Here is a 25,428-nt window from a genome sequence, read left to right as displayed (position 1 = left end):
TAGCTATGGCCCTCATACTTCAGTCTCTCAAATGCCACACTTATAGGTATATACTACCATGCCCAGCTTTAAAAAATATGTCCTCCTTTTTTGGTGGTGGTGGGAGACATTGTCTCATTTTGTAGCCTTGGTTGATCTGAAACTCCCTACAGAGACCATGATGCCTTCAAACTCAAGGTCTTCCTGCGTCTGCCTCCGAAGTGCTGGGATTAAAGGTATATGCCACTAGCCGGGCGGTGGTGGCACATGCCTTTAATCCCAGCACTCGGGAGGCAGAGGCAGGCGGATCTTTGTGCATTCGAGGCCAGGCTGGACCGATAGTCTCCAAAACAATACAGAGAAACCCTGTCTCGTAAAAAACCAAAAAAAAAAAAAAAAGGTATATGCCACTAAGCCCAGGTAAAATTTTTCTTTGAGGTAAGTGGTGGGGAAGATTAGTAGATAACACTAAGGTTCCATTTCTGCATTATAGACCAAAGATTCTGAGATGTATTATTAAACCAGAGAATTGTGTGTCTGACAGTGGCTCTTAGGGGGACACAGGCTGTTTACTTACTCAACAGTAGAGTTTTTGCTGTGTGCTCTGTGCTAAACTTTAGGGGATATAGAGGAGAAGGCTTTTGCTTTCAGTTTGTAATCTGCTGTGAGGAAGATGGGCAGGAAACACAGATTGAAGATAATTTCAGTGACAAATGTATGTTATAAAGATAACGTAGAATGATAATGACCAATTGACATTAAATCTGCTATAGATGATTGTATTAAGAGATGTCTTTTTGGCCGGGCAATGGTGGTGCACACCTTTAATCCCAGCACTTGGGAGGCAGAGGCAGGCGGATCCCTGTGTGAGTTCGAGACCACCCTGGTCTACAGAGCGAGTTCTAGGATAGTCTCCAAAACTATATAGAGAAACCCTGTCTCGAAAAACCAAAAAAAAGATATTTCTTTTTATGTTTGTGCTGTTTGAGTTTTTGATGGACATGAATTCCTCTTTTAAAAAACTTTTTTTTTGGGTTTTTTTTTTCGAGACAGGGTTTCTCTGTATTGTTTTGGAGGCTATCGGTCCAGCCCAGCCTCGAACTCACAGAGATCCGCCTGCCTCTGCCTCCCGAGTGCTGGGATTAAAGGCGTGCGCCACCAACGCCCGGCTTTAAAAAACTTTTAATTACAGTTTATTGGTGGTGGAGGGCACATGCATGCTACAGTGTACATGTGTCAGAGGACAACTAGCAAAAGTTGGTTCTGTCCTTCTACCATATGACATGGGTCCTGGGGCTTGAACTCAAGTGGCAAACATCTTTAACCACATAGCCATCTCCTCAGCCCATGAAGTTCTTTTTAATTATGTAAAACATAATAATGTTCACTGTGGCCCATGCCTCCTGAACAAGTCTTGTGAACTTTCTACCAAAAGGACCTTTGACTTAACTGATAAGTGGCTGGCAGTACAACTTGAAACAAATTGAAGTTGGGAGTATCTTGGGAAACGGACTCTGTCTCCATTGCCAGCAATGCCTCAACCTTGAATAGCATCATCAAGTGTAATATAAGCTCACGATTTAACTAGAATAGGGTGGGCTTGGTTTGTAAAAAGTTAAGAGGAGAAAGTATAAGGTTGGGAACTTTGATAAAGCCTCCCACAAAGGGTGTGTGCAGAATTAGTACTTGGATTTGAAGGGAAGGAGTCTTGCTACCTGTTTTTCTTGTTAAATGCCCATCTCTGCTCTACCATAGATGCTGCACGTGAGATCCGAAAATATGATGATGTGACAGAAAAGGTGAACCTCCAGAACAATCCAGGTGCCATGGAGCACTTCCACATGAAGCTTTTCCGTGCTCAGAGGAATCTCTACATTGCTGGCTTTTCCTTGCTGCTGTCCTTGTGAGTAGGGAGGGGCCAGGAGTTTGTGGAGGAAGCCATGGGTTAACTAAGAATACAGAGCTGTGCAGTTTGGTCTTCTATGGCTTTACCACCTTAGTGTGTGGCCTGGACTCAAAGACCGTGGATATTGGAAGGGGGTGGAAAAAATTCCAGAAGGCCTTATTTTTTGTGTATGTGTGTGTGTGGGTTGATACAGGGTTTCTGTGTAGCCTTGACTGTCTTGGAACTCTGTAGACCAGGCTGGCCTCAAACTCACAGACATCCACCTTCCTCTGCCTCCTGAATGCTGGGATTAAAGGCGTGCGCCACCACCATCCAGTTTTTTGTTTTGTTTTGTTTTGTTTTGGTTTTTTTTTTTTTGGTTTTTCGACACAGGGTTTCTCTGTGGCTTTGGAGGCTGTCCTGGAACTAGCTCTTGTAGACCAGGCTGGTCTCGAACTCACAGAGATCCGCCTGCCTCTGCCTCCCGAGTGCTGGGATTAAAGGCGTGCGCCACCAACGCCCGGCTCAGTTTTTTGTTTTTTGCTTTTTTTTTTGAGACAGTTTGTGTATCACTGACTATCCTGGAACTCATATGTAAACAAGGCTGGCCTTGAATTTACAAAGATCTACCTGCCTCTGCTTCCCAAGTGATGACATTAAAGTTGTGTGCTATTATGCCGAGTAAAAGACCATATCTTACCACATTTTGTGGTAGGTCAGATGTACCACCATCTTGTGCTCTGCTTGTAGAATGAAATAAGTGGCAAAACTTTCCCTCTGGTAAAGGATCTTTGGAGTCCATCTCATAAGGGACTAACTGGTTTGGGGTCCTTTGTATATGGGGTACTGAATTGGATGGTGTGGGCAGAAGTTAACATGAATGGGTTAAGGCCTTCCCTAGTGTAAATTTGTATCCAGATCATGTTGTGATCTGTGGTGTCTTGAGGGTTTCTGGTCATTTCTTACAAAACTGAAAGCCTTGACCAAGGCTGCAAGAGTGACTAATTGGGTAAGATCAGATGACTTGAAAATGCCTATTAGCATCTGGAGCCCTGTTTTCTGCTTCTGGTTTTACCCCTGGGCTTTAATCTTAAGTACCTAGCAGAGAAGTAGATGAACATGCTCAGTCTAGGGCAGGTGAAAAAGGTATTAAAAGGATGTCAATAGTAGGCAGAAAATGTAGCTCAGTGGTAAAGGATTTATCTGGTATGTGCAAGATCCTGGGTTTGCTCCTTAGCATTGTTCAAAAAGAATAAAATCAAACCAAAAATGTTGGTTGCTCTGTTGTTCAGGGACAAGTCCATTTGTTCTGTGGTAATAAATGCATTTCTTACTGTTCTAGGGGCTGGGTCATTCAAAGTTAATGCATGGACAGGCTTGGTGTCTATCTAGTGAGGGTTTCACGGTACCTCCTCTGGAGGGGAGGAACACTATTCTCACATGCTAACAGCATAAAAAGCACAAGTTAGTTTCCTGTGGACCTTTATAAGACACTAATCTGTTTATGAGAGCAAAGCCTCCAAAGCTTAATAATTTCCCAATGGACCCTACTCTTCCTCTTAGTATTATCACAATGGAGATTAAAGCTAAACATGAATTTGGGGGCCATTGAGACAGTGCTACATTGCCATTCTTACCTGACTTTAGACCCAAAGACTCAAGATTTAGTGTTTAAGGGATTTTTACCCTCTTAATCACCTGGCATGTTGTGCTTCAGTAGGCATTAATACCTGTCCAGATTTTAGCTTTCCAGAAAACAGTCAGTAAGTGGAATGTAAATAATAATAATAATAATAATAAACAAAACAGTCAGTCAGATGATCTTGGATTTTCACAATCCAAGTTGAGGAGAGTAAAATATGGAAGCAAGTAAGGGTTGTGTGTTTGTGTCTGTCAGTATGTCTATGTATCTGTGTCTACTTACATTTGTATCTCTTTAGTGTTTTAGTATGGTGAGTCATCACTGTATGTTTGTACAACCTAAGACTCTACACATGCAAAGCACATTATGATCTGCTACTACCCTCACTCTAAGCTACTACCCAAGCTCTAAGACATTGTTAAGATAATCTATATGTTTATGTGCATGTGAGTGCTAATTATTTTTTTGGTACCAGGCCTTGAATCCAGGGCCTCTTGCCTACTAGGCACATATTCTACTACTGAAGCATATCCTTTAAATTACTTAAAGTTTTTTAGATTTTTTAAATTTTATGTATATAAATGTTTTGCCTGTATACATGTATGTGCATCACATGTTTGCCTGTTAGATGCTCTAGTATTGGGGCTATGAATGGTTGTGAGATACTGAATAGGTACTTGGAACTGTAGCAATGTCCTCTGCAAGAGTAACAAGTACTCCTTACTACTGAGGCATCTCTCCAGACCTCTTTGCTTTAAGATTTGAACTAGGATATCATCAAGTTGCCTGGACTGTTTTTCAAATTTATCATTCCTCTGCTTCAGCCTCCTGAGTAGCTGACAATATTAAATATATGTTAGCCTACTTGGCTTAAAGTAGTATGTTTGATCATCTTCAAGCTTAACATCTTCAAATTTAGGAAAGTCAAGAGATGAGAATGCTGGGAGAAGTTGACACATATCCTAGATATGTAGAGTTTTAAAAAAATACAGTGGGGATGGGGCTACAGGGTGAAAGTCAAGAGATGAGAATGCTGGAGAAGTTGACACATATCCTAGATATGTAGAGTTTTAAAAAAATACAGTGGGGATGGGGCTACAGGGTGTAGCTTAGTGGCAGAGTGCCTAGTATGTGTAAGGCCCTAGATGACATCTTTAATGTGCATACACACATGCACAAACATGCACAGAGTATGGAGAGTGAAACCTGTTGTTCTTCAGTGGGAAAGCAGGTTTTTTTTTTAAAAATATAGTTTCTTTGTGAAACAGTCCTGTACTATCCTGGCTCTCGATCTTGTAGACCAGCCTGGCCTCGAACTCACGGAGATCGGCCTGCCTCTGCCTCCCAAGTGCTGGGATCAAATTTGTGTGATACCAACGCCCAACAGAAAGCAGGCTTTTATATGGCTTTGTTAAGTAAGAAGATGGAGGACAGATTGAAACCCCCAGTATATAAGACTCTACCAGCATGCCAAGCTTTTCCAAACAATTAACTTCGCTTAGACGTGATGAGATTTTATTCAGAAACTATAAGATCAGCTAGAAATGGAATTGCTAGAAATCCTTAAGGAACTGTAGAGTAGGATAAATTTTGGAAGGCAACAAACATGCTTACTTCCCAGTTAGTTACCAAGTAGTGAGGGTGGATGGGGAAATGACTAGAATGGGAAGATTTGAGTTAGACCCGAAGTCATGTTCTAGAGAGGTTTGTGTCCTTTTGAGAAAGGGGATCAGAATTACTAGAGAGTTCTGTAAGTCTTATCCCTCTCTTCTATAGGTCAAATATAAGATTCTTCTTAAAATATTTATTATGTATACAGTGTTCTGGCATGTAGATGGTTGTGAGCCACCATGTGTTTGCTGGGAATTGAACTCAGAACCTCTCGGAAGAACAGCCAGTGCTCTGAACCATCTCTCTGGCCCTAGATTTTCAGCAGTATTTACTAGGCTGAAATGTTGGGTGAAATTTGATCATGTTTATTACTCTGGGACCACCACCAATGGAGCCAACCTTAGTTCAGCAGGAAAAGTCCACATTCAGCTGATTGGAATGGGGCATCCAGATCTCTGGCGGACTAAAAGGAGAAAGAGAAGCACACAGAAAAGGAAGATGCACGACCAAGGGGTTGTATTTACTTAGATGAAGGAAGTAGATAGGGAGGGTCCTATCTTGGTCACTCTGTGGCTTTCTCAGGTTTATTCCTTAATATTTACCCCTGAGTTTTGTTTTTCCTTAAATGATAAAATATTCCAATACTGAAAGCTTTTAGGGACCCAGTGCTAAAGTGTGGGCAGGGTGCTGGCCTAACCAGTGTTCTTAGGTGTAGTTCTAATTCACGTAAGTTGCTACTATACAGAGCAGTGCCATTTAGATAGAGGCCTCATGACTCATGAGGCTTTCTGTCCATCCTTGGCCTATTCCACCCGGATGAGGCTGTGGTGAGCAGATATGGCAAGAAGTAGACACTAACAGAAGTAGCAAGTACCTGAATGGCCTTTCAGAGGTCTAGATGGCCTCACTAATTGGGCTAGCTGGAATGTGAGACCTGAATTTTTAATGGGAAGACATTTATAAATGGGCACATAAGGTTTATCAAGGGCAAGGATGACTGAATTAAACAGGAACACAAAGACTTGGGCTTGTTAAAGCTTAATTGAATTTGGGACAAAAGTTCAGAGTAGGGAAGGTGCCTGTAGAGTTCAGTGCTCAGCATTGAAAATAAAACAAAACAAAACAAAAAAACAGACCGTGGTGGAGAGGGGGTGGTGTCGGTAGTGATAAGCGCCTTTAATCCCAGCTCTTAGGAGGCAGGGGTAGGCAGATCTCTTCATTCCAGAGAAGCCTGGTTTACAGAGTGATTTACAGGGCAGCCATGGCAATTACACAGAGAAACCCTATCTCAAAAATCCATTAAAAAAAGTGCTCAGCAGATAAAAGCACTTGTTTTTGCAGAGGACCCAGGCTTTACATGATCCATAACCAATTCAGGGAATCTGACACCAGACCCCATCCCTAGCCCCACCCCCGCCACCAAGATAGGGTCTTACTGTGTACCTCTGGCTATACTGGAACTCATGTATAGACCAGATTGGCTTCAAAGTCACAGAGATCAGGCCTGCTTCTATATCCCAAATGGTTGGATTAAAAATGTGAACCACTACACCTGACTATTTATTTACTCACCTATCTATTTATTTGTTTATGTATATGTATGTATTCATCTATATGTAGATGGATGTCTTATCTGCATATGTGTTTCTATACTATGTGCATGCCTGTTTACATACAATTGTAAGCTACCATGAGAGTGCTGAGAATTGAATCCAGGTCCTTTGGAAGAAGAGGTAGTACTCATAACCACTGGGCTAACCACTGAACCATCCCTCCACCCTGATGCCCTCTTTTAACCTCTGTGGACACCAGTCATGCATGTGGTACACATACATACATACATATAAGTAGGCAAAACACTCATAAGTAAAATAAACAAACTTTAAATAATGAAAAGGAAAGGTACATAAAAATAAAATGCAGTGTATCTTTATGGGGTTATGAATATAACTTGCAATACAGGCCATTACTCTGGGTAAGGTATTGGGAGGGGCTGAGAAGTGAATGATACCTACCATATTATAGACTTATAAATACCACACATGTAGGCTGCTTTTCTTTTAAATTTAGCTTGAAAATTTTATAAAGATTTATGTATGCCTGCAGGCCAGAAGAGGTCACCAGATCTCATTACAGATGGCTGTGAGTCATCATGTGGTTGCTGGGAATTGAACTCAGGTCCTCTGGAAGAGCAGTCAGTGCTCTTAACCTCTGAGCCATCTCTCCAGGCCCCTGCCCCTGCCTTTTTTTGAGACAGGGTTTCTCTGTAACAAACAGCCCTGGCTGTCCTAGGACTCACTTTGTAGACCAGGCTAGTATCGAACTCACGGAGATCCACCAGCCTCTGCCTCTTGAATGCTGGGATTAAAGGAGTGTGCCAACACTGATTTTAATAACAAAGTATAAAACTTTTGGTTAATAACAGTGTAAATGTAAAGTCATTGGATGGTTGCACAAAAATCATTGTAATTATTCAATAAGGTTTTTTGTTTACATTTTAAACTTTTTGTTAAAACCAAGACACAAATAGAATCAGTCCTAGGCTGTGTAAGGTCAGAATCATCTATCTCTACATCTTGTTCGACTATAAGGTCTCCAGGGCCAGTAATACATGTAGAGCTGTAATCTCCTGTGAGGATAGTATCTTTTTTTTTTTTTTTTTTTTTTTTTGGTTTTTCGAGACAGGGTTTCTCTGTGGCTTTGGAGGCTGTCCTGGAACTTACTCTGTAGACCAGGCTGGTCTCGAACTCACAGACATCCACCTGCCTTTGCCTTTGCTGGGATTAAAGGCGTGCTCCACCAACGCCCAGCTGGATAGTATCTTCTTAAGTGTTACTTTGTTGAGAAATATGTCCATTGTGACTTGCTTTGTGTATGTTTTATCATATATTTGCTTGTAAAAAATTATACACTATTTCTCTTCCTTAGTAGAAAACTTTTGGGGATTGCGGTCAGTGTTTCAGACTTATTTTCTCTGGGATTGAACACTGAGCCTCTTACAGACTGGATACATACATAGTCTGCCTCTGATTTATAACCTCCAGCCCTATGTTTTTTTTTGTTTGTTTTGTTTTACGAGACAGGGTTCCTCTGTTTTGGAGGCTGTCGGTCCAGCCTGGCCTCGAACTCACAGAGATCCGCCTGCCTCTGCCTCCCGAGTGCTGGGATTAAAGGTGTGCGCCACCAACGCCCGGCCCTATGTTTTTTTAAAGTAGTTATTGAGATCTATAAAAACTTCTGCTAAACCCTTCATTGTGAATTTTGCAGTTCTAATGTATAGTTTCCTTTTCTATTTCAACTATATTTCTTGTAGGCAAAAGCTACATTATAATCTAATCAGAGCTGGCAGGACAAGAAAAACTCCATAGTAGTCATGTGTGGTATATTGTTGAACAAACTGCTACTGCATAAATGTATATTAAATTTCTCACTTTTGGGCATATAATTCTTTTTTCCTTGTGCTGAGGATAAAATCCAAGACTTATGTGTTTTACATAAGTCATCTAACACTGGGAAATGCAAACCATTAGGCAATACTATAATAAGTGTGTAAAATTGTTTTGCAATTTCTTTCTAATCTAAATGGATTGCTTCAGATAAAAGTAGATTTCATACAGCATTCTCAGAATGATACTTGGGATAGAAAACTTCCATTCAGGTGCACCACTGAGACTGCTTATGTAGTCCTAATCCTGTATCTGTTACACTGACAACTGCTGTTTACTCCTCTCCCTTTGACAAGCATATAAGGCAAGACAAATGGCTCATTTAACTTCTTGCTCATATTGCTCAGTCATCCACATGTGTCTGCCCTATGAGCTGTTCCAACTGCCTAGCTGTGCCTATAGCACCCTCCTGTGGCTCCATCTAGTCAAAAGGTGGGTCTTGTGCCACATCTTGGAAAAAGATGCAACAATTCCAAGGACCTGTGTGTTTACCAGTTGCTCACACACAATCTATTTAATTTTTTCTAGAATTTTTCTGGAAGTACATACTCCTCCATAGTCTAAGGGTCAGGTTTTATGATAGTAGCTGTAACCCTTAAAGAACTTTGATATCTATCACCCATCCATCCAAACAACCATCCATCCATCCATCTGCAGATCTTGCCTCAAGGTTATTTGTAAAAGTATCCCTGGCACCTTTTGGGAGCCTGAGCAGGAGCCAATGCCTCTGCCTTGGTTTGAACCTTGGGCTTTGGTTGGCAAAGCCTATGACCCTTGGCCATGTAGCTTCTGATCCTCTTTCCAAGCTAGGGATGAGCAATAAAAGCAAGGCGGCTGAGTTTTCGGCTGGAGCCCTCTGGCATCTTGGGCTTAACCACTTTGGGCTTCATAGGGGCCTTGATGGCTTCTGCAGGTGCATTGTTTGCCTACATCTTCTTCAGGCCTTTCTTGTTAGGTTTCTTGGCACAGCGTATATTCCTCAGAAATTTGGGGCTGATCTCCTTAAGAGATTCGTATCTTTGTGACTGTGGTTTCTTGATGCCATTCCTGTGCCATTTTGGGGACTGGTTGTGTGTGATATGGTTCTTGAACTTGACCATGTCTGAATGGTAACTGGCAGCTCCCAAAGCAGTTGGTACCAGAAGCAATCTTTGTTTATTAAGACAGTGTGTTACCCAAACTGACCTCAACTGCTTGGACTCAAACAATCTTCCTTCGTCTCTTAACCTTTTGAGTAGCTAGGACAGCAAGTGTATGCCATTCCACTCAGCTGGAAGAAACTTCTTTACTTTGTGTGTGTGTGTGTGGGTGTATGAGGAAGATAGGATCTCACTGTATTCTAGACTCTTGAACTCACTGTAGTCCTCTCATGTCAGCCTGCCCTAATACAGCTAGAATTTCTGTTTTTGTGTGATTTTAGCCACAGAAATGTTCCTGCCTATATACCTTATATCTATAAAACCTTTTTATTTTGTAATTACAAAATTTTTTGTTTGTTTTTCGAGATGGGGTTTCTCTGAATTGTTTTGGAGGCTGTCCTGGAACTCACAGAGATCCACCTGCCTCTGCCTCCTGAGTGCTGGGATTAAAGGTGTGCGCCACCAATGCTAGTTTCAGAATTACTATATTTGGTCACAAACAGGTAAAAGAAATGTGAAACTAAGAGGCTGGGAAGATGGTCAGTGGATAAAAGTCCTTTCTTAACCATGAGGACCCTGAGTTCAGATCATTAGCAATTATGTAAAATAAAAAAGGCTATAACTCCAGTGTTAAGGTTAAGTTAAGTTAGAGACAGGATCTTTGGGGCTTGCTGGCTGCTAGCCTAGCATCAAGTTCATTGAGAGACACTGTCATAAGGGGAGACATGATAGAGTGATAAAGCAGAACATTAGCTGTCCTCCCTTGGCCTTTACTGGTATGCATGGGCACAGTTACAGACAGAGGGGGGAATGTGAGGATGAGAATATGAATATTGGGGGGAGGGAAGCAAACCCAGAAATTTCAGGCTGGGGATCATACTGTGTATTTTTTCCCTCCAGCCTGGTTCCTGAACTGCATCAGTCCCAAATGAACATGCAGGATGCGAGAACACATACTTATGTGTCCTCTCTTCGGGATTACATGGAGACCTTCTTCTCTTGATCACAATTTTCCAGAATCCTCCTCGACTCCTAGTCCCACCTATCTTGCTTCCCTATTGACCAACAGTGCTTTATTTATCAACCAATAAGACAACATATACATAGAATGACTTCCCCCATCAGGGGATGTTTTATGTAAGATTTTAAACACTGTTTTGTTTTATTTTTCAAAACAGGGTTTCTCTGTGTAACAGCCCTGGAACTCACTCTGTAGACCAGCCGGGCTTTAAACTCAGAGATCCACTTGCCTCTACTGAGTGCTGGGATTAAAGTGTGTGCCGCCACCACCACCACTACAACCTGGCAACACTATTTTTTTAAAAAGCACAAATAATTAAAGAAATGTCAAGCTCCATTGTGATCTTATCCCCAGACATAGCTACAGGTAACACTAGGGATGTTTCTGAACTTTGAATTAATTGTTTATTTTTTTGAGCTAGAGTCTTGCTATATATATATATATATATAGCACAGGCTAGCCTCAGACTGCGAGTAGTTCTCCTACTTTATTTTAGTAGAATGTTCTTGCTGTGTGGTGGTGGCGTACACCTTTAATCCCAGCATTGGGGAGGCAGAAGCAGGCAGATTGTTGTCAGTTTGAGACCAGCCTTGTTTACAGAGTGAGTTCCATGATACCCAGGGCTACAGAGACAAACCCTGTATCAAAAAAACAAAACAAAACAAAAACCCCACCACAAAAAAACAAAAAGAAGTATGTTCTTGAATCTGTCAACCAATATTGTTGGTTGGCCCTAATAGTAAATTAATACATTAATACCTTTTAATACCTCTGTTTTTGTTCTATGTGTCCTCTTGTATATGAGCCCCTCCAAACTTAGGCAATTTTTTAAAGAGATGAGATCTTCAGGGTGATACTGGCACAAACCTTTAGTCCCAGCACTCAGGAGGCATAGACAGGCAGTCGAGACCAACCTCATCTACAGAGTGAGTTCCAGGACAGCCAAGGCTACACAGACAAATCCTGTTTCAAGAAACAAAACAAATGAAAAGAGATCCATGTAGCCCTGGCAGGCCAGGCTGTCTGTACCTCATAGAGATTCACGTGCTTCTGCTTCCTGAGTGCTGGGCTTAAAAGTATATACCATCACTTTGCCTTCTTTTATTGTTGTTTTTGAGATGGGGTCTCTTATTCACCATCATTTTTCCTATTTTTTTGTTTTTTAAACATGGTGCCCCACTTCTTTGAACTGGGCCTAGCATGGGTCTTTTCTTTTTTCTTTTTTTTCTTCTGCTTATCATTTGTTTTGTCAGCATAAAGAAACAACTTTTTATTTTTTTATTCAATTTACATACCAACCACAGGTGTCCCTCCCCTCCCATCTTCCTGCTCCACCCCACCTCCTCCCAAAAACCCCATGTCTGGCTCTTATACACATTTTTATTGTTACCTTCTTTTTTTTTTTTTTTTTTTTTGGTTTTTCGAGACAGGGTTTCTCTGTGGCTTTGGAGGCTGTCCTGGAACTTGATCTTGTAGACCAGGCTGGCCTCAAACTCACAGAGATCCACCTGCCTCTGCCTCCCAAGTGCTGGGATTAAAGGCATGTGCCACCAACGCCTGGCCCTTATACACATTTTTGTATATGGGGTATGTGTGTGTGTGTCAGTGTCAATATCTTCCTCTGTTGCTCTCCATCTTTCTTTGAGACTGAGTCTCTTTACTGAATCTGGAACTCACTTTTTCAGCTACTCTGGCAGGCCAGAGAGCTCTAGGTATTTGCCTTTACTCCTCTTGACCCTGGACTGGGGTTTTAGGTATGTGCTATTGTGCCATTATACCTGATTCTTCTTCTTTTTGGTTTTTCGAGATAGGGTTTCTCTGTATTGTTTTGGAGGCTGTCCTGGAACTCACTCTGTAGCCCAGTGTGGCCTTGAACTCACAGAGATCCACCTGCCTCTGCCTCCCATGTGCCGAGATTAAAGGCATTCACCACCACTCCTGGGCCATCCCTGATTCTTGCATAGGTGCTGGGGTTTGGAACTTACGTCCTCATGCTTGCAAGCACTTTGAACATTGAGCCATCTCCCAAATTTCTCTTACATATTTTTTAAATGAAAGAAGTTTTTTTTGTTTGGTTGGTTTTTTTTTTACTAATTATACTTTAGACCTGTGACCAATATCCAGAATTTACAAAGAATTCCAGATACTAAATACATAGAAAACAAAACCACCCCACGAACAACTGGGATAATGATTTGAACAGAGGAAGAATTAGAAAAAACAAAAACAAAATACCACTATTTTTAAGATCCTCTTACATATTTTTAATGGATGATAGGTATATATGTTTATTCCTGTGTGGACTAACAAGAGTAATGTCTTTACTGTGCCAAATTTGATTGTGTTATGAGAACTATTTTGTGAGGCTTTTAGCAAACCATGGAGCATTACTGTGTGTAGGAAATTGCTGGGTTGCTCTACAGAAAGTCAAATAAGGTAGCCGACTGGGAGATAGCACACTGAGTTACCCTTAGTGTATCATGTTTGAATCAGGACAGAGTGATGCCCATATTCTATGGGAGTGTAGCTGGACAGCACACACCTTCACATTGTTGGGTTATCTGTGTTTGTGAGAGCAGTAGAATGGACATTAGAGGTCATGGGGCTTGACCCATGCTTCTTTTCCAGCAGCTGTGTGACTTTAAATAAGCAGCCTTCCTCTCTCTCACCCCCACTCTTCACATTTATTAAACGAGGGCATATCTAGGGCATTGGCCAGCTACACGATGGCCTCTGTGGATTGGGGGGTGGGTATGTGTCTGAGTCTACTGTGCTTTGTTCAATTCTAACTGAAACCAGGAGGAACTATAACAATCCTTTATATTAGGTGGGCCCTTGTAAATGAAGGACATTCAGGAGAGACTGCCATACACAGAACCCGTGCCTGATTCTAGACCTGGTCCAGATACCAGATTCCTTGTAGTAATGAAACTTGTTAGGACTGGATGAGTGAGTTTATCTCACATCCAGTTGCAGATCTCATAGTAGAATGTTCTTTTTCCTGGCTTTTGATAGGTAGATGTTGGCACAGTCTGTAAGCTAAACTCTACTTCCCTGTTTGTGTTAATCTTTTTGTAAGAGGTTAGTAACAGTAATATCTTACTATCTGTTATGTATCTGAAGACCAAGAAGTAAAATGGTACCATGTGTTTATTAGAGGAATATAAGAGTTTTTTTTTGTAGTGCTAGAAATTGAACTCAGGCTATTTTGCATATTAAATTATCTGTTCTCAACTGCCTTTAACCTTCTCACCCAAATGAGACTTTAAATGAGCAAAAATAGGAAAATAAGCTCTCGAAAATGTTATATGACCACTTTGTGCGCGCGCGCGTGTGTGTGTGTGTGTATGTGTATGTATGTATGTGCGTGGGGGACTGTGTGTGGATGTGGAAGCCAGAGGAGGACATCAGGTGTCTGACTCTGTCACTTTCCACATTATTTTTCTCTTGAGATACATCTCTCGCTGAGCCTGAAATGAGGCTGGTATTCAGTGTTAGTGGCAAGTAAGTTCCTGAAATCCTGTCTCAGTTCCCCACAGTACTAGGATTATAGGTGCATGTAGTCATGACCTACTTTTTATTGTTGTAGAATATTATTTTAAGATGTGTTACATTTGTCTATGCTCTAGAACATTTGTTTAATGATGCAAAAATATGTTGCTTTTTATATGCTGCATTTGTTTAACTCTGTGAAGATGTGATTCTTTGCCTGTCTAAAACACCTGATGGTCTAATAAAGAGCTAGATGCCCAATAGCGAGGCAGGAGAGGGATAGGTGGGGCTGGCAAGCAGAGAGAATAAGTAGGAGGAGAAATTTGGGAAGAGAAAGAGCAAGAGAGCAAGGAGAGTAGGATGTCAGGGGCCAGCCATCCAGCCAGACCTGGAGTAAGACATACAGAAATAGAGAAAGATAAAAGCCCAGAGGCAAAGGTAGTCAGGTTAATTTAAGAAAAACTGGGAAGAAATAAGCCAAGTTAAGGCTAGGCATTTATAAGCAATAGACTCTCTCTCTCTCTCTCTCTCTCTCTCTCTCTCTCTCTCTCTCTCTCTCTCTCTCTCTCTCTCTCTCTCTCTCTCTCTCTCTCCCTCCCTCCCTCCCTCTCTCTCCCTCTCCCTCTCCCTCTCCCTCTGTGTGTGTGTGTGTTTTGGGGGGCTGTGTGGTGGGTCCCCCCAAAGAGAAAAAGAGTGAAGAGTTTAAAAAAAAACCAACAGGTTACTGTTTGAATTCAAATCCTCATGCTTACACTACAAGCACTCTTAGGCACTGAGCTACCACTTTAGCCCTGTTTATAGCTGCAATTTTTCCTTTGAGATGGTCTCCTTATGAATCCCAGGTTGGCCTCAAACTTACAAATACTCACTTGCCTCCTCTGCCTCTCAAGTGCTGAGATTAAAAGCATGCACCACCGTACCAGCAATAGCCAGTCTTGACATATACCTTTCCAGATCCTTCAATACATAACATCAATTTTATTACTCATTAAACATCCTAAGACAAGGCACATAATAAAGTTTTACATTTCTGCAAGGAGGAAATTAGCATTCAGAGTAGTTCAGAAGCCTCTCTGACTCCCAAGAGCTTGGCACTGGCAGTGTTGAGGTTTCAATTTTTGAATGCTTTGACCACGAACATAGATTTTTTTCTCCTGAAGAATCCACCTCTTGTTTGCTTTTTAAGGCCTTGAACTCACAGAGATATGCCTGCCTCTGCCTCCCGAGTGCTGGGATTGAAGGCGTGTGCCACCACCACTTGAGAACCCACCTTATTTTGAAAAACAGGATCAAGCTTTACCTATAATCCAAGCATGAGGGTGGCAAAGGCAGGAGGATCATAGCATGTTCAGTGTCAGCCTGGGCTATATAGGGTTAGAAGTTGCCCCTTCCATTGGAGTGCACATTCCTACCTCTACATTTCAGGAAGATGAATACTTCTACAATATCTTACCTTACCTTTGCTACCACCTGGCTGCTAACTGGAATTTTTAAGCTAGTTTGTTATGAATGCTTTTCTAAAACAGTTTTCATCTATCTCTCTAGCATTGTGTGTCTGCCACTTTCCAGCTGTTAGGGACAGAAAGCCTTTGGACTTTTTTCATTATAATCAGTGGAAAATATCTCTCATTGTCACTTTTTTCTATTGCCTTAGCTAAACTGATGTTGTTTGAGTCTTCTGACTTTTTGGGGATATCTGTGTTGCCCCTGCTTTCTCTTTGCCTTCTGTGTTCTTGATTCACTAGGAGGATCTGGATAGGTCCTGGCTAATAGAGTGGGGTAGATGGGTCAGGAGAGACAAAGGGCAAGGTTTCTCTGTGGTGGACAGTTAAGTTATTTAAGTAGTGCTATGTCTGGTCAGCATCATGGATTAAGGTTTTTTTGTAAGAGCATATGAGATGGAGGAAAGCAGAAGAATCTAGGAGTGAAAAGTTATGAGAAATGCTGGTGTCTGAACCATGGTAATAATAGCAGGAGTCAGGGGGGGAGTCATATGAGAGGCACTGGCCGCTGACATGTTGTGCTCTGAGCATATTGAACATGAGGACTTGGTCGCTGGCTAGAAAGGGAGCTCTGACCAGGTGAGGTGGCACACCACACGCCTTTAATTCCAGCACTTGGGAGGTAGAGGCAGAGGCAGGCAGATCTCTGACTTTGAGGCCAGCCTGGTCTACAGAGCAAGTTCCTGGGCTCTGTAGCTAGGGCTACACAGAGAAACCCTGTGTTGAAAAAACACAGCAACCCCCCCCCCCCCCCAAAAAAGAAAGGGAACTCTGGACTGCTTCATAAGGAGGCCTCTGAGGGAGCAGTTCATGAATAGGGGCAGCAGAGCACAGTGGGAGGACAGGGCAGGCAAGTTAGACTTGGCACAGTCAGGATTGAGTGTATTCCAGAAAGAGGAAGAGGCTTGGGAGCTGCAAAGGAGAGGGAAGCTAGGAAGATTGAGTGCCAGTGGTGAGAGAGAGCCAGGCACTCACTCATGGAGAATGGCATGGTTTCTGCTAGACCAGAGTCAGAACACATGGAGATTAGCTTGCTTTTGCCACCTGTTTACATAATACTTAAACCACTCTCTTACCTCTTATGTTTCTTTTCCTGTGATATGTGCTATGCCTGAAAACAACTATTTTAACACTGTTTCCAAAACCCAGGAACTGAGTGTATGCTGTCCTGTCTCATCCCATATGTCTTATACAATTTTAATGGAAAACACAGATAACCACACATAACCATCTTAAGTATAAAAACACTCAGTACTGTAAATGAACTTTCATATTCTTTTATAGTAGCCTCCAGAACTTTCTTTAATTTTGAAACTCTACCCATGACACAGCCTGTGGTTCCCTTCTCTAAGACTCTCTTCTCTACCTTTAGGACCACTACCACAGTAGAGTCACCATTATCCTTTGTGTCCACTGGCAGGAGCCTTTCCTACCAAGTGTTCTTCCACTACTAGTCTTGCTCTATCTACTTGTCTACTGTGCCCTGGTGAAGGGATCTTTCTGACATGTCACTGGGCATGAAGACTTGACATAGATCCTTGATGCTATAGTCCTAGGACTTATTACTTAATCCTCTATTATAACTCAGCCATATGGGTCTCCTTGGAGAGCCTTGAGTTATGGCCCCTTTTTTTATCATGGCTGCCTTGACCCTCTGTCTCTTCCTTATTTTCATGACTGCTGGTACTTGAGGTTGAGAGACTTGGAGCAATGGAAGTTCTGTTACTACCTTGCTTCACCTGAAGTCTTTTCTGGGTATCTCCTGGTTGTGGTTCCTTGTCAGGGTTCTTTATCTTTTCTTCCAATAGTTGAGGTATGTTTTTTTTTAAATTTTTTTATTTTAATTTTAAATAGCTTGTTTTACATGTCAATCCCAGTTCCCTCTCCCTCCCCTCTTCCTGCACTCCCCATCCCCCCCCAGCTTCCCACCCTATTGCCAGTTCCTTCCACATAGGGGATATCTAGAGTCTGTCATTTCACTCAGGGTAGGGTCCAGGCACTCCCCTAAGAGTCCAGGCTGAGAGAGCATCCCTCTTTGTGCTATGGGCACACGATGACTGTTTGTATTCCAGGGATAGGCACTGATCCACTGCTCAGGGCCCCATAGGTTGCCCAGGCCTTCTCACTGACACATTGGGGGGGGGTCCAGATCAGTCCCATGCTGGCCTCCCCGCTGTCGGTCTGGGGTCCAAGAGCTCTCCCTTGTTCAGATCAGCTGTCTCTGCTGGTTTTGCCAGCCCATTCTTTACCAATTTGCTCATCGCTCCTCTCTCTCTGTCGCTGGGTTCCTTGGGTTCTGTTCAGTATTTAACTGTGGGTGTTTGCCTCTGCTTCCATCAGTCCCTGGATGAAGGCTCCCTGATGGTTATAGACATCAAGTTCCTTATCAGGAATGAGCATTCGAGGTGGTCTCTTCACTATTGCTTAGCTTGCCAATTGGTGTTATCCCATTAGATCACTAGAGGTCACTCTGGTGCCTGATCTGTCTTCTAATCTATGATTCCCTCTTCCCCCTATTCTACCTCCACCCACTCAAACTTCCTGTTCCCCCATGACCTACTCTCTCTTCCTCTTCTCCCCCTCTCTTCTTCCCAGCTCCCACTGCCCCCCCCTTGCCGTGTTCCCCATCCATTCAGAGGATCTTGTCTCAATCCTCTTCTCTTGGGTACTATGCATATTTGCATATCTTTTAGGTTCTTTCCTGTTTCCCAGACTCTCTGTTAGTGGAAGTGCAGACTGGCACTCTCCTGATCCATGTCTAAAATCCATATATGAGTGAGTACATACCATGTTTGTCTTTTTGCGACTGGGTTACCCCACTCAGGATGGTTTCTTCCAGTGCTATCCATTTACCTGCAAATTTCAAGATTCCATTGTTTTTTTCTGCTGAGTAATACTCCATTGTGTAAATGTACCACATTTTCTCTATCCACTCTTCAGTTGAGGGGCATCTAGGTTGCTTCCAGGAAGTTGAGGTATGTTTACAGAGTGTCCCAAGGCCATGCCACACTTGAGGATTTTGCTAGACTGTAACAGTATGAAGTCAGCAGGTGGCACTGTGACACCAAGGCCCTACTTGGCATGGGACAGAAGCATAGAAGAACTTGTGTATACAACTTATGTTTGCAGGGGTGGCTTGTCAGCTAAGGCTGTTATGGGCCACACCATGGAACCTTTCAATCGGGATTTGCTTCTTCTACCACTTCCTGTTCATGTTTTTCTCCTTCTGTTTGCTCACTGGGGTAGATAGGTGAAAAGTGCCTGTGAGCCACTTTGATGTTGGGACTGTTTCTCTAGAGGCCAAAGAGAGATTCAATTTCTCTTGCCTTCTCTTGTTTACTCAGCCTTTTATAAAAGCATGATAGCCCTGCTTAGTATCCAAGAATATTTTACCAGGAACACCAAGTTGAGTTCAGGTATTTGTCTGCCAAGGACACATCTGTATTTTGTTAAGTTCTGATTTCTGTGCTTCGCATCTGTGCTTGGATTCAGTTAATCAGAACCCTGAGCTGTTGTCAGTGACTACTCTAGACCTTTAGGAAGTTTCTTTGGCTCTTTTCACCTATGTTTTTTTAAGTGAATGGGTATGAATAGTTACTCCGAGTAATAGTCTTCAGAAGATAAAGCAGAGCAATGCACAGTAGATAGTAGGAGAGAGGCCACGAAGTAGTCATTTCTGGTTTCTGTAGGCTTATGTGTTTTGGGATCAAAGTATCACAATCCTGAAGCTTGTCTGTGTTCAGCATACACGACACTCAGTTCTAGGGGCCTAGAAAATGCCATAGAGAACAATGGAGACCGTGCTTGAGACGTGACTAGCAAGTGGGATCTGGATGAGTAGCTCAGTGTGAGAAAGAGGAGTAAAATGTTCCAGAAGAATGGCTCCTAGGCTGGCAAATACTGGAAAGGCTTAATTTGTCTTGCCAGGGCCTTAAGGTTTGGGGTGGAGGCCAGAGCTTGAGGTAGTGAATTGAGTTTCCCATGTGGCTTCTCAGCTGCCACTTCGGCCATAGCTCCAGCTTGCTCGCTGGCAGAGTCTGAGCCAGTACCTTCCTGCTGCTTCTTTTATCTTCTTTGCTGTTAGATAGGGCAGTGAGTACTATATCACCTTGCCCTCTTCCTCTTCCCCCAGTGCCAGGCTGCCAGGTAGATATGGGTTTAGCAAGAAGAAAAAGGGCAGCCTTAAATACATCCATTCCCCTGTCTCACGAGTAACTTATGTCACCTAATTTCTTTTTGTTGTACCTGGTCTGGGAGAGTAGAGATAACATGTATAGGGTCAGCCTAAAACTGTTTGTAACTTGATAGGGCAACCAGCTAACTGAATATCCTGAGAAAGTGGATAACTGAATATCCTGAGAAAGTGGATTCAAGAGCCTGAGATATACCGGGGGACTGCTGTGGGAACATCAGAGGGCACCTCCCCAACAAGAAAGGGTTTTCCAAGGGAGTTGATGGTTGAACTGGCTAGGAAAGGGTATGGTGGTTGATGTGTAGAACTAGGCATGTTTCAGGCATGGTGATGGCTTGCCATTATTCCCATACAGTGGCTCAACCAGAGGAGAAACCAGTCAAATTTGTCAGCTCTGGGGTGGATGGGAACTTTGTACCGATGCCAGTAGGGAAGAAGCACCAGGCACTGGTGGTGGGAATCACTAGAGGTTGTCTTCTCTAGAGCTGACATGGAAAACACAGGACTTGATGAGGAACAGGGAGGACAGAGTTGAAGACAGCTTATACGCTTGGCACTACAGCAGGAACACACTTGGTAGCTCCCTCTGGAGTAATGGAAGACCCATCTTGGCAGACTCTGGAATATTTGCGATAGCATCAAAGCTTATATTTAGTAGGTAGTTGAATTAGGAGTCTGGTGGCAGAAAGACCCTTTAGGGGATAAAATTAGCTGGAAGAAAATCTAGAATACAGAGTAGACACCCGAGGAACAGAGTACTAGGTAACAGACATCTTAAAAGTGATCTGTTAGTAGCAGCATATGTTACAGAGTGCATATCCTCTGAAAACTTGAGTGGTTGAAGGATGAGGCAGTTAGGGGGCAAGGGCAGGGGATAAGTAGGAAGGAGAGAAGATGGGCTTAAGTGGAAATGGTAAGAAAGTTGATGAGGAGAAGTTGTAGGCAAGGGCATGAGATGCAACATACCAGGGAAAATGACAACTCCAACACAGGTGGTATGAAAGAACTGTCAGTGTGTGTGTTTGGGGTGCAGTTACAGTATTTGTCCTTGGAGGTCAACTAGGGTGCCCTGGAAGGGAGATGGGAAATGTCCATGACAGTTGGCCAGAGGAAGGAATATCAGGACCTGGTTGGCAGTGTGGCTTTCTTCCTACTGGCTGAAAACCAAAGGTCAGAATTGTGAGCAGACAATGTCCAGGTCTTATGCTTGGGTTTTATGGGTGCTGGGTCTTATGCTTGGGTTTTGTGGGTGCTGGGTCTTTTTTTTTTTTTTTTTTTTTTTGGTTTTTCGAGTCAGGGTTTCTCTGTGGCTTTGGAGGCTGTCCTGGAACTCGCTCTGTAGACCAGGCTGGCCTCGAACTCACAGAGATCCACCTGCCTCTGCCTCCCGAGTGCTGGGATTAAAGGCGTGCGCCACCAACGCCCGGCGGGTGCTGGGTCTTATGCTTGGGTTTTATGGATGCTGTATTCTGTGCATGTCCTGAACTATTTAAGAAACCCTGGTTCGCAAGATCTGAGAAGGGTCTAGGATAGCATTCAAGATACCTGTTGCAGCACCTTTCTGGTTGTGGCAGTCATCTACCAGTGGGGTGATGCCTTTTGACTCTCCCTAGCAGCCATTTGCCTGGCCAGGTGGGAGTGGCAACCCTTGGGTTTACTCACTCATCTTTGCTAGAACCCAGCAATGTCCATGGGCCCTATATCTACCCCCAGGTGGCACACATTGCCGCTCCCACCCCCATTTCTAAGTGTGGAGTGGGCCCTCTTAAAGTTTAAAGGGACCTGTTCAGGAACTAGGAAGCTTCTGTGCTGGGAATTGGGACTAGTCACAGTTGCCTTTCTTTCTGGCTTCTCTGTGACTTCTGGTCACTGTGAGTCAGGCCCATGACTACTTGCTGGCTTCTGGGTTGCCTGGTAGCTTCTTCTACTTTTAGGGCTTTAACCCAGTAAGGGGCAGGCTGGTGGGCAGCTCTGGGCTGAGGCAGGGAAACCTGAGCTCTAGGCCACGAGGTCTGGACTGCTAATTTTAGAGAACACATGTCACTGGAAATTCTCCCCTCCTGCCAGGAATCAACAGCCTGGATCTCACTGTGCCACCAGAGACACCTGGGAGCTTCTCCCCAAAGCAAGACCTACAAAGCCCCTCTATCCCACATGTGCATTCCCAAAAAGGGTTCTGCTAGAGCCCTGCAGAGCCTGGGCAAAGGGTGAGAATACAGTTCAAAACCTGCTCTGTGCTTCTGATTTCCTTGCCTGCTCAGGCTGTAGGTAGGGACGACAGAGTGTCAATGTACCATGGACCAGAGAGACCAGCTCTGGCTGCTGCTACTCTTCTGAGCAAGCACTTTTGTTGAAGTGCCCTGGAACAGGCATCAGGCATGTTTCTTCGTATTTCCTCAGACCTCTTCATGCACTTTGCCTGACTCCCAAGTGCTACGGCTAGACATGTGGGAAAGTATTCCTCTTTCCTGCCTGCCTGAGCAGTGCCTTTCTCAAGGCTGTAGCAAGTCCTTTTGTCCTCTTATCTAGTCTTACTGTTCAGGGACTAGTGCGTATCCCCACTTGGTACCTGTTTACCTTTCCAGCTGCTTGAGACAGACAACAGACACGTCTTGATTTTTCTTTCTCTGCCCCAAGTAGTGAAAGACTACTTCAGTTTGAGTGCTATTATATAGCATATAGTATGGCAGCTGGTTGTAAGATGTATTTGGGAAGGGGATTTGGAGAAGAAGGGTTTTTCTACTCATGTCTCTCAGTGCAGGTTTTGGAATCAAATCAAGTAAACGGGGGTTGAAATTATAGCTATATGAATTTCTGGCTCTTTATCTTATAGGCACATTGCTTCATCTTCCTGAGCCTCAGTTTTCTGTCAAATGAGGGTAACAGTAGTAACTACCTCATAAAATAGCCATGAGGAATTCACTTGGCATGTTGGAAGTACCCAAATTTGTTTATCTGATATTGTTCTCTTAGGGAGGCAAGCACGGCCTTGCAGAGAAAAAAATAGTGCTGAGGCTTATCTAGCACATCTAGGCCCTTACCTGGAAAGTGCTGGTGTTTTAAGAGCTTTGCTATATAGCTAGGCTGTGCCTGGGTGTACTTCTATTTCCAGTTCTTCCCTGAGATATTTCCCAGAGTCCAGTGTAGCTGTTTGGGGGAGCTGGCAAAGCAAGTTCCTGGGCCCCACTTTGTGTTGCCAGGTCCAGGCTGGAGGCAGGCTGGGCAAGTAGTAGCCAAGACGAGTTTCTTCCAGGCCCTTTGCTCTCGTACTTCTCACTTCTCTCCTCTTTTTGTAAACAATTGCAGCCTGCTTAGACGCCTGGTAACTCTCATCTCCCAGCAGGCCACACTGCTGGCCTCCAATGAAGCCTTTAAAAAGCAGGCAGAAAGTGCCAGCGAGGCGGCCAAGAAATACATGGAGGAGAATGACCAGCTAAAGAAGGTGAGTTAACTCTGCCTTCACAACTTGAGTGGGGTGTCCAGAACCACGGTGCTAGAACCACATTTCTAAGGGTCCACAGTGGTCACTTTTAGACTGCAACCTGACAAAGGAAGTTTTTAGTGGGGGAAGGTGTGCCTGTTGGAAGGATCTGGAGTAAGTCTGTTGCCTTCTGTTAGATGGTAGGGACACAGAGGAAGAGGCTGTTGCCACTATTGTATTCATGTTCTGGTTCTAGTTGGAGTCTTCTCTGATGAGAATAAATCTTCTGGAAGCAGAGACCTATGCTGGGACTCAACCTTTTATTCTTCAGAAGTTAGCTGTTAGCTGCACCCCTTCCATAACATGGTGCTAATGGACCCCTTGGTCCTAGGGAAGATGCAGAGACCAGTTTGCTGGCCTGTCAGAGGAAGTGAAGTGTAAGCCAAGATAGGAAGAAGAGTGATGGTTTGGAGATTGGTGGGGTGCAATTGGATAGGAACAAATTTTGGGGTCATTGACTGTAGTGAGCTGTAAGAACCAGGGAAGAGAAGAAATAGGAGTGGTTAGGTTATCTGGTCAGAGAGCTCCATGTGACAGCAAGTTGAGTCTCTGGTTAGATGAGTAAACTCCACAGAACCATTGGATTTTACTGGTGGGAAGGTAGCCCTAGTGGCCAGGGTAAACAGTGCGTGGCCTGTGAACTTGTAGTAGGTGCCTCTGCTGGCCATTCTCCTTTCCTCAGCAGCTAGTCACATTCTTGTCTGTGCCTGGGAGCTTGTAGTGGCCATTTCTGTCTTGACATTTCCAAAAGGGCAAGTAATTGCTGGAGGTAGCTTGAGAAATCACAGTTCCATGGAGTGCACTGGTCTGGAGATGCTTCACTTTTACTTTCCCTAGGAAGCTGCTGAGGACGGGGCAAAGTTGGATGTTGGGAATACTGAGGTGAAGTTAGAGGAGAACAAGACCCTGAAGAATGATCTGAAGAAGCTAAAAGATGAGCTGGCCAACACCAAGAAAAGTGAGGATTGCCCTCCAGACGCTCCACTGTATACTGCTGCTCCCTTGTAACACTTCATGTGCAAACTCAAAAGTTAGGTGGAAAAAAACAGCATTCTGTACCTTCGTGCCCAAATATGACTGAGCAAGTTCACTGCTAGAACATTTCAGTGATTTGAGTAGAGTTTGGAAAAGCCTTAGCAGCTTCTTTATATGCTAGTAGTACCTACTATGGGTTTCTTGTCAAGACAGGCAGGCAGGGGGAGCCCCAAGATGCTTGGGAGCTGAGAACAAAAGCAGTGCCAAGAAAAAGAATTTGTGTGCTCTGTCCTCCATTTCTCCCTTCTCTTTTCCTTCTCCTAGGTTAACTTTAGACTCATTCAGCACTGTAGGCATTGGCCACTGATACTGTGTAAGGTATCATTGTCATTAGGAGTCTTGGTGCTAGGATTTTGCTCATTGCTTCTCACTGCCAGCCAGTCAAAAGGTTACCCCCTTCTGAGAACCATTAATGTTCCTCCATTGAAGGGACTAATAGGGGAAGTGCTCTGACTTTTTGTTCCATCTAGCTGTTGGGTCATCCCTCCCTTTCACTTCTCTAGTGGCAGAGACATAAAGACAGAAACATTGACAAACACTGGAACCTTTCTTTACAACCTCTTTTGAGACAGATTCAGAGCAGTTTTCTGTTTTGAGTGGGTAGGGTTTTTTTCCTTACATAATTTCTTTCTGTATTCATTTGTATTGTTGCCAGAACTAGAGAAAGCTGAAAACGAGGCTCTGGCCATGCAGAAGCAGTCTGAGGGCCTTACCAAGGAATATGACCGTCTGTTGGAAGAGCATGCCAAGCTGCAGGTCAGTGTTTCTCTACTATATGTGCAGGTTAGGGTCAAGGTCCTGCAGCACAGTTCCTAGGGTTGCTGGGGAGCTTGCTGCCTGTTCTTTAGGTGTCCTGTTGGTGTTGTTCTCCTGCCCTTCCTTGCTGCTTCCTTTTTGCTAAGTGTGGAGTTGAAGCGACTCAGCTGCTAGAACCCTTCATGCAGGAGGTGTGGCATGGTACTAGATGCTGGGCTGGAACCTGCTAAGAGCAACCCATGTTGGT

At 43.5% G+C, this 25,428-nt stretch overlaps 1 protein-coding gene across 4 annotated transcripts in view; it reads left to right on the top strand.

Moving 5' to 3' along the window:
• Bcap31 (B cell receptor associated protein 31) overlaps window positions 1-25,428 on the top strand; it is a 38,371-nt gene that overhangs the window by 11,405 nt on the left and 1,538 nt on the right. For all 4 annotated transcript variants that reach the window (XM_013125854.3, XM_013125853.3, XM_013125855.3 and 1 more), the window contains 4 exon segments: window positions 1,735-1,882; window positions 23,216-23,351; window positions 24,228-24,348; window positions 25,081-25,181. In XM_013125854.3, coding sequence (XP_012981308.1) covers window positions 1,735-1,882; window positions 23,216-23,351; window positions 24,228-24,348; window positions 25,081-25,181 — 506 coding nt within the window.

The sequence above is a fragment of the Mesocricetus auratus genome, unplaced genomic scaffold (assembly GCF_017639785.1).
Source record: "Mesocricetus auratus isolate SY011 unplaced genomic scaffold, BCM_Maur_2.0 Super-Scaffold_100003, whole genome shotgun sequence".
Classification (NCBI taxonomy): domain Eukaryota; kingdom Metazoa; phylum Chordata; class Mammalia; order Rodentia; family Cricetidae; genus Mesocricetus; species Mesocricetus auratus.
The sequence above is the reverse complement of the archived record's forward strand: the minus strand, read 5'-3'. Positions and strand labels throughout refer to the sequence as shown.